Here is a 15597-nt window from a genome sequence, read left to right on the forward strand (position 1 = left end):
AACATTTGCCACTCTCCAGTCCTCTGGCACTATCCCCGTGGACAGTGAGGACCCAAAGATCAAAGCCAAAGGCTCTGCAATCTCATCCCTTGCCTCACAAAGAATCCTAGGATATATCTCATCTGGCCCAGGGGACTTATCAACCCTCAGGTTTTTCAAAATTGCTAATACATCTTCCCTCAGAACATCTACCTCCTCCAGCCTATCAGCCTGTATCACACCTCATCCTCAAAAACATGGCCCCTCTCCTTGGTGAACACTGAAGAAAAGTATTCATTCATCGCCTCTCCTATCTCTTCTGACTCCATGTACAAGTTCCCACTACTGTCCTTGACCAGCCCTAACCTCACCCTGGTCATTCTTTTATTTCTCACATAAGACTAAAAAGCCTTGGGGTTTTCCTTGATCCAACCCACCAAGGACTTCTCATGCCCCCTCCTAGCTCTCCTAAGCCCCTTTTTAAGTTCATTCCTTGCTAACTTGTAACCCTCAATCGACCCAACTGAACCTTGTTTTCTCATCCTTACATACGCTTCCTTTTTCCTCTTAACAAGACATTCAACCTCTTTTGTGAACCATGGTTCCCTCACTCGGCCATTTCCTCCCTGCCTGACAGGGACATTCCCAACAAGGACACGCAGTATCTGCTCCTTGAACAAGCTCCACTTTTCATTTGTGCCTTTCCCTGAGAGTTCCTGTTCCCATCTTATGCTCCCTAATTCTTGCCTAATCGCATCATAATTACCCCTCCCCCAACTATAAACCTTGCCCTACCGTATGGCCCTATCCCTCTCCATTGTAATAATGAAAGACACCGAATTGTGGTCACTATCTCCAAAGTGCTCTCCCACAACCAAATCTAACACTTGGCCCGGTTCATTACCCAGTACCAAATCCAATGTGGCCCCACCTCTTGTCGGCCTATCCACATATTGTGTCAGGAAACCCTCCTGCACACACTGTACAAAAACTGCCCCATCCAAACTAGTCGACCTATAAAGATTCCAATCAATATTTGGAAAGTTAAAGTCACCCATGACAACTACCCTGTGACCTCCACATCTATCCATAATCTGCTTTGCAATTTCCTCCTCCACATCTCTATTACTATTTGGGGGCCTATAGAAAACTCCCAACAACGTGACCGCTCCTTTACTATTTCTAACTTCAGCCCATATTACCTCAGTAGGCAGATCCCCCTCGAACTGCCTTTCTGCAGCCGTTAAACTATCCTTGATTAACAATGCTACTCCTCCACCTCTTTTACCACCTTCCCTACTCTAACTGAAACATCTATACCCCGGAACTTCCAACAACCACTCCTGTGTGTTTGGTGCCCCTGATTTCAGCACAACACTTAAATACTAAATATTATCCAAACAAAGTGCCCATCTATTTTTATTGATCAGCACAAGAAATACAATCAAATCATTCTTAAGTTTTAATTTGCCCTCAAGTAGTTAAATCTAAAACTTCCATGTAGCTTCTCTCTCATGTTTGAGCCTATACTCACATGTGGAAACCTCAACTATTACTAGAGTTTAATTTACACATGTCCTTGAATTGGTCTGCATGGGTTCCGATCCTTCAGAGAAAACAATCACAGACTTTTTAACTACTTCTCAAAGCTCATATGCTTGAAGTCAGGCATTAGTTTGATTTCCCTTTTCTTTGCTGACTCTCCAATACCTGGATACCTTTGTTGCGGTACAGTGACTAAAACTGTACATAGTACTCCAGGTAAGGCCAATCCAAGTACATGCATACCTGATTATTACCCCCTGTTTTACCCCTAACTATGATGTGGAGATGCCGGCGTTGGCCTGGGATAAGCACAGTCAGAAGTCCCACAACACCTGGCCAAGGTCCAACAGGTCTACCCGGCAGCACAAGCCCCCGGATCACCGCCCCCCCCCCCACCAGGTGAGCGGGAGCCACGCCCACAAACAGGGCATATACAGACACAAACTCAATCTACAAGACAATGGCTGGAATGCGAGTCTCCACAGGCAATCAAGTCCCAAAGGCACAGACAACGTGAGTGGAGAGAGGGCCAAGCACAGGTCAAAGGGGCATGCACTATAAGAGTTGTATTGCTTCAATTGCAACCAGTGGAGATAGGTTAGCAGTTAAGAATTATATCTTGTCATGTTTAAGTACTTCAATTGGTAAAAGTTAAGCTAATTCATTTGTTATAGTTAAACTATATTGTTAAATAAAGTTTGCTTTGATAAAAGCTTCCTAGTGTGTTAACAGAATCGCACCTGGAGTGAAAAATCTTATGCTCAAACTAATGCCAAAATGGGAAAAACTATTGGGGTCTAGTCAGGCTTCATATGTTGGGACTTCTGATCTGTACATTAACAAGTGGCATGGGAGCCTACTCCAGCTCCTATTAATTTCTTATGGCACATCAGTACTTCCAGGTCAATGCAAAAGATCACACAAGGCATTACGAAGAAGAGCAAGTTGGTTTCTACCTGGTGTTGTGGCCAATATTTATCCCTCAGCCAACATCAGTTGAAGAGCGGGGCATCTGCTCATTGTCTCATTACTGTCAGTGGGACTGTGCAATCTGCAACTTGGCAGCCACAATTTCTACATTGTAACAGTGATTACTCTTCAAAAGTCCTTCATGGGCCATAAAGCACTTTGGGATGTCCTGAGGTTGTCAAATGCGCTATATAAATGCAAATTTTTCCTCCTGAATAGGTGCCAAGGGACAGCAATCAGGAACAGTCCCTCGTTTTATTTCTCTCCCTAACTTACAGACATTGAGAGAAACCAAATGTCTATCCAGAATCAGATCTGAAATATCTCTACATGTAGGTTTTGGAAGCTAAAAAAGATCTTTAACTGATGATGAACGTGAACCCAGAAGACAGAGTTTAGTAAATGTATTGCAAATATTTACTTTAGAAGCAGAATTTTGCGCTGGTGCCAGAGGATTTGCCTGCTGGCTAGAGATCTGGCGATATACCCTCACGGCCTCTTTTTGGGAAGGTGTGCCGAACCACGCGCCAATCCGGCAGTGGCAAGGTCATCGGGGGACCTTCCCCTGGAATCAGGAACCAGGGGGATGGGCGAAGTCTCAACTGCTGAGAGCTTCCAGCCAATCAGAGACCACTGGTAAGACTGTGGCTACTGCTGAAGGATCCACACCCCCACTCCCCTCCCTCCGTGGAATTCCAGGGTCATGGAGCTTCCCAGGTTAGAGATAAAATAAAGAAAATAAAAGCAAAACACTGCGGATGCTGGAATCTGAAACAAGAACAGAAACTGCTGGAAAATCTCGGCAGGTCTGACAGCCTCCGTGGAGGGATAAATATCATAAGGAGGGGTTTTGCGAGGTTGGGATTACAGGGAGAGGAGGGCAGTGGGAGGATCAGTAGCATGGAGAAGTGAGTGGCTTTCAGTGGATACGCCCCCCTCTTCCCTGTTTCGAGCCTCCCTATTGGGAACTGAATGTCAATGATGAAAGAAACCCGGGAGAGCGGACAAGCTGGCCACACGGGTTTAACTGCTGGTCACACCGTCTGAAGTCAGGCCCGTCTGCAGCTGGGTTAAGACCAATGGTGGAGGAATCAGACTCTTAAATGGCCATTCATTGGCTAACTTAAGGCTCTCAATTGGCAGCAGAGTGGGAAGGTCGTATATGGACCTTCCCACCCAAAACTTCAATCTGGCGAAGGCGGGTAGGTGGCAGGGTTCAGGTACGCCACCGGCCTACCCGCCTTAAACGTCCTTCCCACCTCCAAACTCACTACCAGCAAGGGTCAGATTCAACCCTCATCATTCAGTTTATCGATTAGTCTCACAAGTGGGCTTACATTAACACTGCAATGAAGTTACTGTGAAAATCCCCTCCTCGCCTGTTCGGGTGCACTGAGGGAGAATTTTAGCATCTAACCAGCACGTCTTTCGGACTGTGGGAGGAAACCAGAGCACCCGAAGGAAACCCACACAGACACAAGGGGAATGTGCAGACTCCACACAGACAGTGACCCAAGCCAGGAATCGAACCCAGGTCCCTGGCGCCGTGAGGCAGCAGCGCTAACCACCGTGCCGCCCTCATAGGAATCTATTTGCAAGTAACAAACTATGAATGTTCTTGCAACAAAAGGACATAATTAATGGTTATGGTGAGATACACAAATACGCATTTCATGAATTAGATATTTCCTTGCAAAATGGTCACTAGTGCCAGACAGGTTTCTCATGTCTGAAGCAGCAGCGAGTTCACTGCCTTTTCATGCTTGTTGCTCTTTGTGTTATTTCCAAAGTGATTGCCTGCTTCACAGCAGTGTGCCAGGTTGGTGGTGCAGCAGTTATGTAATGAGGCTGTGACAGCAACTACAATGTTTTAATCACCAGTGTTGTGAAGCTGTTTTAAAAACCTCTTTTTCATTTCCACTAGGAGACCACAAGACATAGGAGCAGAAGTAGGTCATCCGGCCCATCAAGTCTGCTCTGCCATTCAATGAGATAGAATCCCTACAGTGCAGAAGGAGGCCCATCAAGTCTGTACCAACGCACCCAAAGAACACCTGACCGCCGCCCTATCTCCTGTAACCCCACACATTTACCACGCCTAATCCATCTAACGTACACATCTTTGGACACTATGGGGCAATGCACCTAACCCGCACATCTTTGGACTGTGGGAGGAAACCGGAGCACCCGGAGAAAACCTACGCAGACATGGGGAGAACGTGCAAACTCCACACCTGCAGTCACCCAAGGCTGGAACCGAGCCCATATCTCTGTGCTGTGAGGCAGCAGTGTAACCACTGTACCACCATGCTGACCATGGCTTCTTTGAAATGATAATTCTCCAACTCCAATTTCCTGCTTTATCTTCGTAACCTTTGATTACCTTACTTATTAAAAATCTGTCCATCTCAGCCTTGAACATACTTAATGTCCCAGTTCTCCAGCCCTCTGCGGTAAAGAATTCCACAGATTCACTACCCTCTGAGAGAAGAAATTCTTCCTCATCTCTGTCTTAAGTGGGCGCCCCCTTACTCTGGTCCTAGAATCTCCCACAAGGGAAAACATCTTCTCAGCATCAACCCTGTCAAGCCCCCTAGGATCCTATGGACGTGATTTTCTGGCCGTGCTCACCCCAAGGCGGGGAATTCCCGCCCAAGGTCAACGGATTTTTGCATGGATTACCCCCACCCGCTCTGATTCCCATGGCGGGCGGGACGGGAAAATTCCGCCCATGTCTCAGTAATATCGCCTCTCATTCTTCTAAACTCCAATGAGTACAGGCCCAACCTACTCAACCTCTCCTCATAGGAAAATTCCTCTGTACCCAGGACCAACCGAGTGAACCTTCGCTGGGGTGGACTCACTTGATGGAAGAGCAGCGCTCCAAAAGCTCGTGATTCCGAATAAACCTGTTGGACTTTAACCTGGTGTTGTTAGACTTCTTACTGTGCCCACCCCAGTCCAACGCCGGCATCTCCACATCATTACGACTACATGTGACAATAATAAATCAAATCAAATCAGAACAATATCCATTTTGTTTAATTGTTTTTTTTTACCTGTAGCCATAGTTTATCGGAGAATGTTGTCTGTCCATTGGCCGTACACTGGAACGTAGCGTTCTGCCCAGCATTAACTTCTACATTCTGCAGGCGACGGAAATGGGGAGATTTGGCTGAGAAGAAGAAGAACAAAGTGTCAGCGTATTTTTATCAAGGTGGCACATCATAGCGCACTTACACTTTGTACAATATTCATAGAATCATAGAAACATAGAAACCCTACAGTGCAGAAGGAGGCCATTCGGCCCATCGAGTCTGCACCGACCACAATCCCACCCAGGCCCTACCCGCTAATCCCTTTTTTTTACCCACTAATTTACCCGCTAATCCCTCTAACCTACACATCCCAGGACAATTTTTAACCTGGCCAATCAACCTAACCCACACATCTTTGGACTGTGGGAGGAAACCGGAGCACCCGGAGGAAACCCACGCAGACACGAGGAGAATGCGAAACTCCACACAGACAGTGACCCGAGCCGGGAATCGAACCCGAGACCCTGGAGCTGTGAAGCAGCAGTGCTAACCACTGTGCTACCGTGCCACCCTGTGGGAGCTATATTGATTTACTAGCCCATGGTACTCAGGAACATGCTATGAATTTGTTCAGAAAGACTTGAGTGTACTCACATAAGGAACACAAAGAGTTTGCATGCAGCAATTGGAAAAGCAACTGGCATGCTGGTCTTTATTGCAAGGATACAAGAATAAATAACTATTGCTCTAATTGTATGGGGCTTTGGTGAGAAAACTGTTTGCAGTTGTTGGCCTCCGAAGGAAAGATGTACTTGTGTTGGAGTCAGTACAGCAAAAGAATCATAGAATCATAGAATCCCTGCAGTGCATCAAGTCTGCATCCACTCTCCGAAAGAGAAACTTTACCTTGGCCCAACTCCTGTAACCCTGCACATTTACCATGGCTAATCCCCCTAAACTACACATCTTGGGACACTAAGGGGTAATTTTACCATACCCAATCCACCTACCCACACATCTTTAGATACTAAGGGGCAGTAACATGGCCAATAGACCTAACCCGCACATCTTTGTACACTAAGGGGCAATTTTACCATGCCTAACCCACCTAACCTGTACATCTTGGGACACTAAGGGGCAATTTTACCATGGCTAAACCAGCGAACCTGTACATCATGGGGCACTAAGGGGCAGTTTTGCCATGGCTAATCCATTTAACGCACACAAGTTTGGACACTAAGGGGCAATTTTACCATGGCTAATCCACCTAACCCACACATCTTTGGAATGTGGGAGGAAACCAGAGCACAGAGTACACTAAATCAGTCCCCGGGATGGGAGCGTGACCTATGGAGTGAGACTGAGTAAATTTAGTCTACATTCCTTCCAGTTGAGGGGTGACCCCACTGAAACATTCAGGATGCTGAAGGGGATTGACGGGGTAGACACTGAAAAATTGATTCCCTTTTCTGATGAACTAGAATAATACGGCTCAGTTTCCGGATAGGGGGTGGACCACTTCGAACTGAAATGAGGAGAAATGTCTTCACTCAAAGAATTCTCTAGCCCAGAGGGCTGTGGATGTGTTATCATTGAATATATTTAAGGCTGAGCTGGATATATTTCTGTTCTTTCAGGGAATCAAGGGATTGAGGAGCGGGCGGGAAGACAGAATTGAAGCCCAGAGTCAGCCATTGTTGTTTTGAATGGCAGAGCAGGCTCGATGGGCCAAATGGTCTCCTTCTGCTCCCATTTCTGAAGTTCTTTTAGTCGGGTGCTGGCTATTATGCAACTTTATTTGTCCTCCAAGATGTTAAAGTTCCCTGAAAACTGAATGGTGTTTCTCACTCCGTGCACTGCTGGGCCTGTGGAACGTTTTGCAGCATCTTCTCACCTTCTGTTTTTATTTCCAATTTCCAACAACTGCAGTATTTGGTCTTTGTTTTCCCTCATCTCTCCCCTCTTCATTCACACAATAAATGACCGAGACAGGCGACGGCAAGAAGAATTTAGAACACAGGATCCAAGAAGAAACCAGTGCATCAATTGTGCGTATCATTTATTTATATCACAGCGTAGGGGACACTAGCTTATCATTACCGAGATATGAATGAGGTGACGAGCTCTAGACAAACACTGAGTTCTGAGTGGGAGTTCTCGCTATGTGCTATTGAATGGCTAATCTGTAAGTCTGCCCACAAGACACACAGCGCAGCAGAGTTGACTCTTCAATCCTGATTTGAAGCAGCGGGGCCAAAGGGCGGTGAAGGCAAGGTCGGCTGATGTAACCCTAGCACCGCCCGCCCCGGTTAGGATTTTGACAAGCCGTCTTCGTTATGTATTCGTAGCCAAACCCAGCCTGGCCTGGGTCTTCCAGCAGGGGCTTGCTGCTGACAGAAGAGGGTAGAGGGTGAAGGCAAAGCACACAGCAACGACACTTAAAGATTGCAGCTAATACTTAAACAGGCTGCTTTATTCATTCCTGGGGAAACCAGTTTAACTGCAGGTTAAGAAGACAGAGCACTATCATTTTAGGATGCTGGATTGGTGAGAGATTCTTCTGCTTTTATTCTTTCATGGGATGTGGGCGTCACTGACTAATTGCCCTTGAGAAATACAGAAACATAGGAGCATAAGAAATAGGTGCAGAAATAGGCCATTCGGCCCTTCGAGCCTGCACTATTATTCGATATGATCATGGCTGATCATGCCCTTTCAGTATCTGTAATAGGACAAACCCAGGGAGTGTGGACTGCAGCAGGAGAGGAAAGGGTTAAACAGACAGCCTGACTGTAATATTCACACTCACTGTGGGCAGACACGACAAATTACCATATCCCAGACAGCACTAACACAGTCACACCCCAGATGAGATCTTTCCGAGGTTACAGCAACAGTAAGAGGATCAATGCCACTTAATGAGACTCCACAATGTCTTGAGGAGCCATTGTGCCTCTGGAAACTAATCGAGTATCAGGGAAATGGGGACAATTAACACACCATCGAAATCAGCTTGACAAACACAACACTTTGATATTGCAAACAGGTAGACAGGACATGTCCAGAAAATGATTAAAGCTAAAGCACACGTGACAATGGATCCACATAATGTGATCAAAACAGAACTGCAACAAATTCAAAGTAACAATATGATCACATAATATAAATGTAACTCTGTGCAATGCAAACAAGGGCATAAGAATGTGTAAGAACCTTTGAGGAGCAGTGTAGCTCGGAAGCAAGCTGGAATTACAGCTCCAAGTTCTGCTCTCCCTCATCCATGCTGAATAAAAAACATTTTCATTGAAGTTCGATATGGCCTCAAAAGACTCAGTTCATTTATTCCCTCCAACAGTATCTCACTCCCGTTTTCTCTCCATACCCCTTAATCCCTTTAGCCACAAGGGCCACGTCTTGAACATATCTAATGAACTGGCCCCAACAGCTTTCTGTAGTAGAGAATTCCACAGGTTCTCTGAGTGAAGAAGTTCTTCCTCATTTCAGTCCTGAATGGCTTACCCCATATTCTTAGACTGTGGTCCCTAGTTCTGCATCTCCCCAATACCGGGAACATTCTTCCCACATCTAGCCTGTCCAGTCTCATCAGGATTTATGTTTCTATGGGATCCCCCCTCATTCTTCTAAATTCTAGTCGGAAGGTGGTGGTGAGCTGCCTACTTGAACCGCGGCAATCAATGTGATGTAGTGCCGTTATGGAGGGAATTCCAGGATTTTGACCCAGCGACAATGAAGAAACAATGAGATATTTCCAAGGGCCAGGATGGTGAGTGACTTGGAGGGGGACCTCCAGGTGGTGGTGTTCCCAGGTATTTGTTGCTCTTGTCCTTCTAAATGGTAGTGGTCATGGGTTTGGAAGATGTTGTCTAAAGAGCCTTGGTGAGTTCCTGCAGTGCGTCTTGTATATGGTGCACACGACTGCCACTGTTCATCAGAAGTGGACGGAGTGACTGTTGGTGGAACCGACACAAGCTTGTTCCCTGTTGCCATCAGAGTTTTGAATGGACCTACCACATATTAAGCTGATCTTTCTCTATACCCTAGCTATGACTGTAACACTACATTCTGCACTCTCTCCTTTCCTTCTCCCCTATGTACTCTATGAACAGTATGTTTTGTCTGTATAGCGCACAAGAAATAATACTTTTTACCGTATCCCAAAGCATGTGACAATAATAAATCAATCAATCAAGTGGGTTGCTTTGTCCTGGATGGTGTCAAGCTTCTTGAGTGTTGTTGGAGCTACACCCATCCAGGCAAGTGGGGAGTATTCCATCACACTCCTGACTTGTGCCTTGTAGGTGGTGGACAGGCTTTGGGGACTCAGGAAGTGAGATACTCACCTCAGGATTCCTAGCCTTTGACCTGCTCTTGATGCTACAGTATTTATATGGCTAATCCAGTTCAGTGTCTGGCCAATGATAACCTCCCAGGATGATGACAGTGGGGGGGAGTTCAGCAATGGTAATACCATTGAATGTGAAGGGGTGATGGTTAGACACTCTCTTATTGGAGATGGTCATTGCCTGGCACGTGTGTGGCATGAATGTTACTTGCCACTTAGCAACCTAAGCCTGGATATTGTCCAGGTCTTGCAGCATTTGGACATGGACTGCTTCAGTATTTAAGGAGTTGCGAATGGTGCCGAACATTGTGCAGTCATCAGCGATGGGACCAGATGATCCTGCCCAAAGCCATCATGGGGCCACCTCTGCCAACGCAAAACATGCCACGAGGAGGGGGCTGGAAAATCCCAGACAATATCTCCATAAAATCATGGAATGACAGAAACAGGCCATTCGGCCCATCGAGTCTGCACCGACTACAATCCCACCAAGGCCCTATCCCCATTACCCCATACATTTACCCTAGCTAGTCCTCCTGACACTAAGGGGCAATTTAGCATGGCCAATCCACATAACCCACACATCTTTGGACTGTGGGAGGAAACTGGAGCACCCGGAGGAAACCCACACAGACATGGGGAGAACATACAAACTTCACACAGACAATGACCCAGGCTGGGAATTGAACCTGGGTCCCTGAAGCTGTGAGGCAGCAGTGCTAACCACTGAACCACAGTGCCACCCATTTATAATAACAATAATTTATATTGCACCTTTAACATGCTAACACATGTCAAGACATTTCACAGGCGTGTTATGAAACAAAGGACATATTAGAAGAGGGAACCAAAAGCTTACTCAGTGAATTAGGTTGAAGGAATATCATCAAGGGAGGGAGAGAGCTAGCGATGGAGAAGTTTAGGACAGGACAGTGTCAGACTAGGAGTGGAAATGTTTAATTAAAATACTTCTCCTTATCTTTCATCTCAGCACCTCAATGATTTTGATTTTTGATTTGATTTATCATTGTCACATGTATTAGTATACAGTGAAAAGTATTGTTTCTTGCGCGCTATACAGACAAAGCATACCGTTCATAGAGAAGGAAATGAGACAGTGCAGAATGTAGTGTTACAGTCATGGCTAGGGTGTAGAGAAAGATCAACTTAATGCAAGGAGGGTCCATTCAAAAGTCTGACAGCAGCAGGGAAGAAGCTGTTCTTGAGTCGGTTGGTACGTGATCTCAGACTTTTGTATCTTTTTCCCGAAGGGAGAAGGTGGAAGAGAGAATTTCCGGGGTGCGTGGGGTCCTTAATTATGCTGGCTGCTTTGCCGAGGCAGCGGGAAGTGCAGATAGACGACACGTCGATCAGGTAAAGGTGTCAGCCATCCCACACCAGCGATAGGCCGTAACCAGCCATTAAATGTTTGACCAGTTAATCTGTTCACCTCTGCCATCTTTTTAAAATCTCTTTTTATATTCTTGTGAGCAGCAAAAAATAAAAATAAACTAATTAACAAATAAGCTAATGGACAAATTAATAGCCCCTTGAAGGGGCACTGTGACTAAAAGACAAAGCTTTAGAGAAGATTTATCAAATTAAATGTGGCTCAGTGGTTAGCACTGCTGCCTCACAGCGCCTGGGACTTGGGTTCGATCCCTGGCTTGGGTCACTCTCTATGTAGAGTCTGCACATTCTCCCCATGTCTGTGTGGGTTTCATCTGGGTGCTCCGGTTTCCTCACACAATTCGAAAGACGTGCAGGTTAGGTGCATTGGACATGCCAAATTCTCCCTCAGTGTACCCGAACAGGCGCCAGAGTGTGGCGACTAGGGGATTTTCACAGTAACTTCATTGCAGTGTTAATGAAAGCCTACTTGTGACACTAATAAAATAAACTTTACACTTTAACATAATGTTCCCAGGGCTGCTGGTGCCACCTTTTTACAGGCCCCAAAAACAATGCTTTTGAAACTAGATTAAACCAGTTGTTCCGTTAACCAGCTTCTGCTGAGAATGAGTTAGCTGACTCCTGTATCAAAGGTGCAACTAAACTACACTCAACCAGCTTTTAGTTTGGAGTAGCAAGTGTTTAAAGTAGAGAAAGGTCCCTTGTGTAGCCAATACTCTTAATTAAAAGGAGAAACAAAGAGCTCAGTTCAAGAGTATGCCAGGAAAACTTGGCCCTGTGGAATGCTCCTCCTGTAATATGTGGGAAATTGGGGACACTCCCATTGGCTGAGGGTTGCCTCAAGTGTACTGATGGATATTGCAGGCTCCCTCTCCAGGCGTGGACATAGTCACGGAATAGGGACAGATGGATTAATCTTCAGATGCTTTTGTAACACTACTCTCTACTTTGTTTCAAAAGTCAGATTGTGCACTTTGGGAGAGTCATGCACTTGCTGTACAGCGATATTTGCCATTACCAGTGAACCCGGTGTAGAATTTGGCCTAATTTCGGCCAAGGTGCCAGTTTTCTGTAACTCGCCTCTGCCTGAAGCTTTCCTTTGAAAGGAGGTTAACTAGCTGACTCTGCTCATTTCAAGGCACTGAACAAAACAGATTTCACTCATCAACTATCGCACTGCTGCTTCTCACGCTGCTTCAATTAATGGGAGAAATGTAAACAGGTTTAGTTCCGGTGACCCTCACTTCAGCAAACAAAAGTAGTTGAAGTAAGTATTCAGTAATCTTACACCAAAAGGTTAAGCCAGCCTGGGTATCACTGTGCTCACAATTGCCTAAGAATAAAGAAAAGGATAGGTTGGAGGAGTTCAGTTATGTTTAAAAGTTTATTTATTAGTGTCACAAGTAGGCTTACATTAACACCACAATGAAGTTACTGTGAAAATCCCCTAGTCGCCACATTTCAGCGCCTGTTTGGATATATTGAGGGAACATTTAGCATGGCCAGTGCACCTAACTAGCAAGTCTTTCAGACTGTTGGAAGAAACCGGAGCACCCGGAGGAAGCCCACGCAGACATGGGGAGAACGTGCAGAGTCCGCACAGACATTGACCCAAGCCGGGAATTGAACCGAGGTCCACTGGCACTGTGAGATAGCAGTGCTAATCACTGTGCCACCATGCCGCCCACCATGGAAAGACTGGAGAAACTGAGATTAATCTCCTTATATGAGAAAAGATTACGAGGAGAGCTAACAGAGGCATTCAAAATTTTGAGGATTTTGTTGAAGCAAAAAAGGAGAAATTGTTTCTTCCAGCAAATGGGTGAGTGACAGGAGATTTTAAAATAATTGGCAGAAAAACGAGAAGGAAAATGAGAAACTTTTTGTCCGCGCAGAACTTTCAGTGCTGCTTGGCTAAACGAGAGTGCTTTAGAGTTGGGTGAGAACAGAGAGTTTTCAACGGGTAAGTGGTCAGTGCTAAGTAGTGTTTAAACTGAACTTCAGTGCTAATTTCAAGCTAAATTAGTTCTTTAATCTGGTAACTAAAAACTGCTCTTTTTGATTGGGTGTAGCTTAGTTGCATTTGAGGGGAGGTGGTAGGCCTAGTGATATTATTACTGAACTAGTAATATCCTGGGTATTGTTCTGGGGACCCGGGTTCGAATCCCGCCACAGCAGATGGCGGAATTTGAATTCAATAAAATAAATTTGGAATTAGGAATCTACTCATGACCAAGAAACCATTATCGATTGTCATAAAACCAATCTGGCTCACTCATACCCTTTAGGGAAGGAAATCTGCCATCCTTACCTGGTTTGGCCTACATGTGACTCCAGACGCACAGCAATGTGGTTGACTCTTAAATACCCTCAGAAATCATAGAAATCATAGAAACCCTACAGTGCAGAAAGAGGCCATCTGGCCCATCGAGTCTGCACCGACCACAATCCCACCCAGGCCCTATCCCCATATCCCTACACATTCTCCCACTAATCCCTCTAACCTACTCATCTCAGGACACTAAAGGGCAATTTTAGCATGGCCAATCAACCTAACCCGCACATCTTTGGACTGTGGGAGGAAACCGGAGCACCCGGAGGAAACACACGCAGACACGAGGAGAATGTGCAAACTCCGCACAGTCAGTGACCCGAGCCGGGAATTGAACCCAGGTCCCTGGCGCTGTGAAGCAGCAGTGCTAACACTGTGCTACCGTGCCGCCTCAGGGATGGGGAATAAATGCTGGCCCAGCCAGCAAGGCCCACATCCCATCAACGAATCAATGAAAAAAAATTCTGAAACAGGAGTCAGCTGGTTTAATCCAGTTTCAAAACATTGTCTGTAAAAAGGAGGCAACCTTCAATGCTGCTTGGCTTCACGAGGGTCTTTTGGGGGTTTGAGTGTAAACAGGGAGAAGGTGAAACTGAAAGGGTGTGTAGCTCAGCACGGAATTTTCCGGCCACACTCGCCCCAAGACTGGAAAATCCTGCCCAAGGTCAACAGACTTCTGCACGGTCCAGTCCCACCCGCTACGATTCCCGTGGCAGGCAGGACAGGAAAATTCCACCCTCAGTCTCAGTCCAGGGAAGGGTGAAGGGCAGCAGAGCTTCATAAACACCGAGAGAGAGAGAGAGCGAGTGAGAGCGAGGGAACTGGTTTGGTGAGCAGTTGGTATGGTTCAGTCATTATTACTCGATTATTGCTTGTAGTTGGTAAGGTCTCAATATTGGGAGCTAACCTGTGAGGAAGCAATGGGTGGAACGGAACATTCCAGAATAAAAAGGTGAACCGGTGACAGGGCTCGAAATGTCACTGTTCAGCGAGTGCCATGCGGCAGTGCAGGCAGCCGATTGGTGAGTAACAATCAGGTGGGCATTTCTTAGAATCATAGAATCACAGAAGGAGGCCATTCGGCCCATCGAGTCTGCACCAACCACAATCCCACCCAGGCCCTATCTCCATAACCCCATGAATTTACCCGAGCTAGTCCCCCTGACACTAAGGGGCAATTTAGCATGGCCAATCCACCTAAGCTGCAGGTCGTTGGACTGTGGGAGGAAACTGGAGCACCCGGGGGAAACTCACATATTTACCCGGCTAATCCCCCTTCTTCAACTCTTTCTGCCATCCCGCGGCCACTCCACCGCAGAGGGTTTGGTAAGATCGGAACTCGGAGACTCACTGGCGCAAATCACGCTCTCTGGGTTTTGAGTCTGCGCCATCAATCCGGCTGACGGAGAGTGCGGGCTCAGAATCGCGCCCCCCGCCCCCCGCCAATGATGATGATTGTTGTTCAAACCTCACCAAGAGAGCAATGGAATCAGATTCCACTGGAATTTTCTAAAGGTAATTGGACACAGGGGGCTAATTTTAGGAATTACGGAGGACAGGGTTGAGACACGAGACTAAATCTGATAGCTCATTCAAAGAGCTCACACGGGCATAATGGGCCAAATGGATTCTTTTTTGTGTGTAAGATTCTCGGATTCTATGAAGAGCTATTGGCTCGTGCTGTGCCCGGTTGTTTCTGCGCTGTCAAATCTGGGATGTGCCCTCCAGGCAGAGATAGCTACATCTGTTGAAAATTGGCAGGCGCTTCTGCATATGGACGGAAAATTAGCAACATTCTTGGCATCCAGACCAGCCTGTCATCTCATCCTGGCTGTCAGCGCTAGTGACAATCCTGATGTGCGAGCTGTCAGTGAAATGATTTGGAATGACCCACCAGTCAATGAGGGTCAATCCATCATTAGTTTTGCTGGGCCAAAGCACAGATGTTGACACAGTTG

General features: G+C 46.3%; 1 protein-coding gene across 5 annotated transcripts in view; it reads right to left on the reverse strand.

Moving 5' to 3' along the window:
* Nucleotides 1–15597, reverse strand: part of LOC144495597 (receptor-type tyrosine-protein phosphatase mu-like) — an 896407-nt gene that overhangs the window by 527453 nt on the left and 353357 nt on the right. For all 5 annotated transcript variants that reach the window (XM_078215746.1, XM_078215745.1, XM_078215744.1 and 2 more), the window contains exon 5: nt 5553–5668. In XM_078215746.1, coding sequence (XP_078071872.1) covers nt 5553–5668 — 116 coding nt within the window. The remainder of the gene's footprint in view (nt 1–5552; nt 5669–15597) is intronic.

Source organism: Mustelus asterias, chromosome 7 (assembly GCF_964213995.1).
Source record: "Mustelus asterias chromosome 7, sMusAst1.hap1.1, whole genome shotgun sequence".
Lineage (NCBI taxonomy): Eukaryota > Metazoa > Chordata > Chondrichthyes > Carcharhiniformes > Triakidae > Mustelus > Mustelus asterias.